Source organism: Protobothrops mucrosquamatus, unplaced genomic scaffold, assembly GCF_001527695.2.
Source record: "Protobothrops mucrosquamatus isolate PMUCROS unplaced genomic scaffold, P.Mucros_1.0 scaffold1042, whole genome shotgun sequence".
Classification (NCBI taxonomy): Eukaryota; Metazoa; Chordata; class Lepidosauria; order Squamata; family Viperidae; genus Protobothrops; species Protobothrops mucrosquamatus.
Window position 1 is genome coordinate 268,916 of NW_015387274.1, and position 3,330 is coordinate 272,245.

General features: G+C 42.9%; 1 protein-coding gene across 1 annotated transcript; it reads right to left on the minus strand.

The window, feature by feature from the left end:
* Positions 1-242: 242 nt before the first annotated feature.
* KCNA4 (potassium voltage-gated channel subfamily A member 4) lies at positions 243-2,234 on the minus strand. Its single transcript, XM_015820015.1, has one exon. The coding sequence runs from the start codon at positions 2,232-2,234 to the stop codon at positions 243-245; it is 1,992 nt and encodes a 663-aa protein (XP_015675501.1).
* Positions 2,235-3,330: the final 1,096 nt, after the last annotated feature.

The following is a 3,330-nucleotide window of genomic DNA, read 5'->3' on the forward strand; positions in this document are numbered from 1 at the left end:
CCCTCATGTGCAAAACACCTGCATTCTAGTAAAAATATAATCTTTGAAACAATTCATGTAAATCCCCCTTCACAAGGTATATCATTTACTTGATACATAACACAAGTTTACTAATGCTTTGTAATTCATGTTTAACCAGCAAGCGGCATATTCCTATCTGCTTGTTTAAACACCTGTTTGCATATTTCATTTTTTTAACCATTGCACATTTTGATGCATAAATTCGTTGGAAACACACAAAGCTAAACATCTGTTTCCACAGATTTTGCATTTGTACAGTTCTGCTTTGTGGTATCTTTCCCATTTCCTGTAACCTGGCCCTTTTTCTCCTTTGTACAAAGAGATTCCTTAACCCCTTCCTCCATCTCTAGATACTCTGATTTGACCTCGGTGGAAGAAAATGATGAACTTCGGAATTTCTTCAGTATTGTTGGGAGATAAGGGCAACTGACTGCATTTTGTGTCAACTGGGTCTGTTCTTCATTATCAGTTTCTCTGTGGTAAAAATAGTTAAAGTTGGAGACAATCACTGGCACTGGTAATGCAATGGTCAGCACACCTGCAATGGCACACAGGGACCCAACAATCTTCCCACCTACAGTTATGGGTTTCATGTCCCCATAACCAACCGTAGTCATGGTCACCACAGCCCACCAGAAGGCATCTGGGATGCTCTGGAAATGGGTGGTAGACTCATCTGCTTCTGCAAAATAAACAGCACTGGAAAACAAAATTACTCCAATGAAAAGGAAGAAGATCAAGAGCCCCAGTTCCCTCATGCTGGCCCTGAGAGTGTGACCCAAGATCTGCAAACCCTTGGAGTGTCTGGAAAGCTTGAAGATGCGGAACACCCTCACAAGACGGATGATCCTTAGGATGGCAAAAGACATGGCCTGTTGACCATTACTGCCCGGTTGTTGGGCCAAATCTGTACCCAGGGTGATGAAGTAAGGCAAAATGGAAACAATGTCTATGATGTTCATAATGTTCTTGAAGAAAACCGTTTTGCTAGGGCAAGCAAAGAAGCGCACTGTAAACTCAAAGGAAAACCAAATGATGCAGACAGTCTCAACGATGAAGAAGGGATCATTGAAGACTGTAAGCCCTCCACCTTGCAGCTGAAGGGTCTCATTGACATTCTCCAAGTTCTGGGTCAAAATGAGCTCTTTTTCATCTCTAAATTCTGGCAGAGTTTCTAAGCAGAAAATGACAATGGAGATCAAGATGACCAACACAGAGACTATGGCAATAATTCGGGCTGGGCTGGAGCTCTCTGGATACTCAAAGAGCAGCCACACTTGTTTTTTGAATTCGTTTTCAGGCAAGACCCTGTCATCTTCTTCCTTGACAAAGCCTTCATCCTCTCTAAACTTGAGCATAGCCTCTTCCCCAAGTTCATAGAATTTCACTTCCTCACTGAAAATGTCAAACGGCACATTGACCGGCCTTTTCAAGCGTCCCCCTGACTGATAGTAATATAAAATGGCATCAAAGCTGGGTCTGTTCCTGTCAAAGAAATACTCATTCCGGAGGGGGTCAAAGTACCTGCCCCGTTTTGTTGGGTCTCCTAGCAATGTTTCTGGGAATTGAGCCAACGTCTTCATTTGGGTTTCAAACCGTAGGCCAGATACATTGATCACAATCCTTTCACAGCACTCATACTCACTGTAACGGACTGAGCTGTAACCTCCAGGCCCCACACCATCTTCTGGAGGCTGCTCTGTAAATGAAAGCTCATCTTCTCCATCCTCATTGTTGTAACAGAATATTATTTCCTCGCCTTCTTCATCCTCTCCATCCATTTCCTCGTCTTCTTCTTCCTCATCATCATCCTCACTCAAATCTTTGAGGATTTTCTCCTCTGAGCCACTGAGTAGGAGCAACTCAGAGCAAGGAAAAGAGGCACCAAACTCACGACCGCCAAGACAATGGGTTGCTTTCCTCCTCTGCTTCCTTCTACTGCCTTGATAAAAGCCACTGTGTGATGCATGCCCACCATGAGGTGATGAAGAAGCCCCACGATTCTGTTCTTGATGGTAATGATGATGTGGACCACCTCCTCCGACAGAAACCCCCGTTTCTACAGCTGCTGTTGCAGCTGCCACAGCTGCCGCTGCCGCTGCCCTAGACTGCACTAATCTCTCTCTCTCTCTGGCCCTTGCTTGGGCTGCATATCCATAGGGCAGGTGGCTGTTGCAGCCAGAGCTCTCGGCGCTTACCATGGCTACCTCCATTTTGTATGTATTAGTTTAGAAGACTCAGGAAGGAAAATAAATGTTCGTTTCAATAGTCATCCCTTGGTGTTCTGCATGAAAACAGCAAAAGCACTGGGGTCTGGAAAACAATTTCTTGGAAACATAGGCCTGTCATGTTCCCGTATTTGCACCTTTGCATATTGCTCAAATACAAGATTTCCATTTTCTGTTTATTGCCCAGAAGGCTTGACACAGCTTAGGGAAAGGTGTTTGTCCAATTATAGCAAATAGTCCTCGGATGTAGAAAGGAAATATTTCTGGACCATGTCCTTTTCCATTAGAAATCCTCCTGCTTAAAGGATCCTTCAGTGGTTTAGGAAAAATCCACAGAGATAAGTTCATGATTTTTTGTGTTTGAATCAAGAAAGCAATGCACCTAAGTGAAGTACAAATGACAACTGTTCAAAAAGAAAAAAAGGGAATCAAAGCTTGAGTTCCTCAGAACATCCAAGTACAAAGTAGCAGGTATTTTCACTACTGCCTAGTGATGGGATTGTGCATTATTACATTATATAAAAAGTTGAAGGAACTTCTCATGTTCACTTTGTGTACACAGTGAGGAGGTCTCAGTACACCCACTTTCCAGCCTATCAACAAAGTTTTAAGCTCAGGAAAATATTACCCAGGCAGTAATGGTAGTAATTGTGGCAAGAGAAGGAGGATGAGAAGGCTGAAAATCCAATTCTATGTTCCCCATCTGAGGAAAGGGGTAAATCGCCCTTCAGTTGTCCTCATGCAGAAGCATTTAACCTGAAGTACACACATTAAAAAAGGGGGAGGGGAAGAGAAACAGATGGGTCATAATCCAGAAATACAAATGATGCTGTCTTATATCAAAAGATCCAGATTTGCCTACTTGCAGTAGTCATTATTCTCCATTTCTGTACACCCACTCACACTGCACAGTCAATATTTCAGTGTACATCTATCTATATATAAAGTTACCCCTCCCCCACAAATATGCAGGCATATACACACCCACATCTCATTCTTTTATGTCAAGGACTGAGTTTTGAGTGCACATCTACATTACAATGTGCAGGTAACTCTGCATTACATAATATATGTAGGCTTA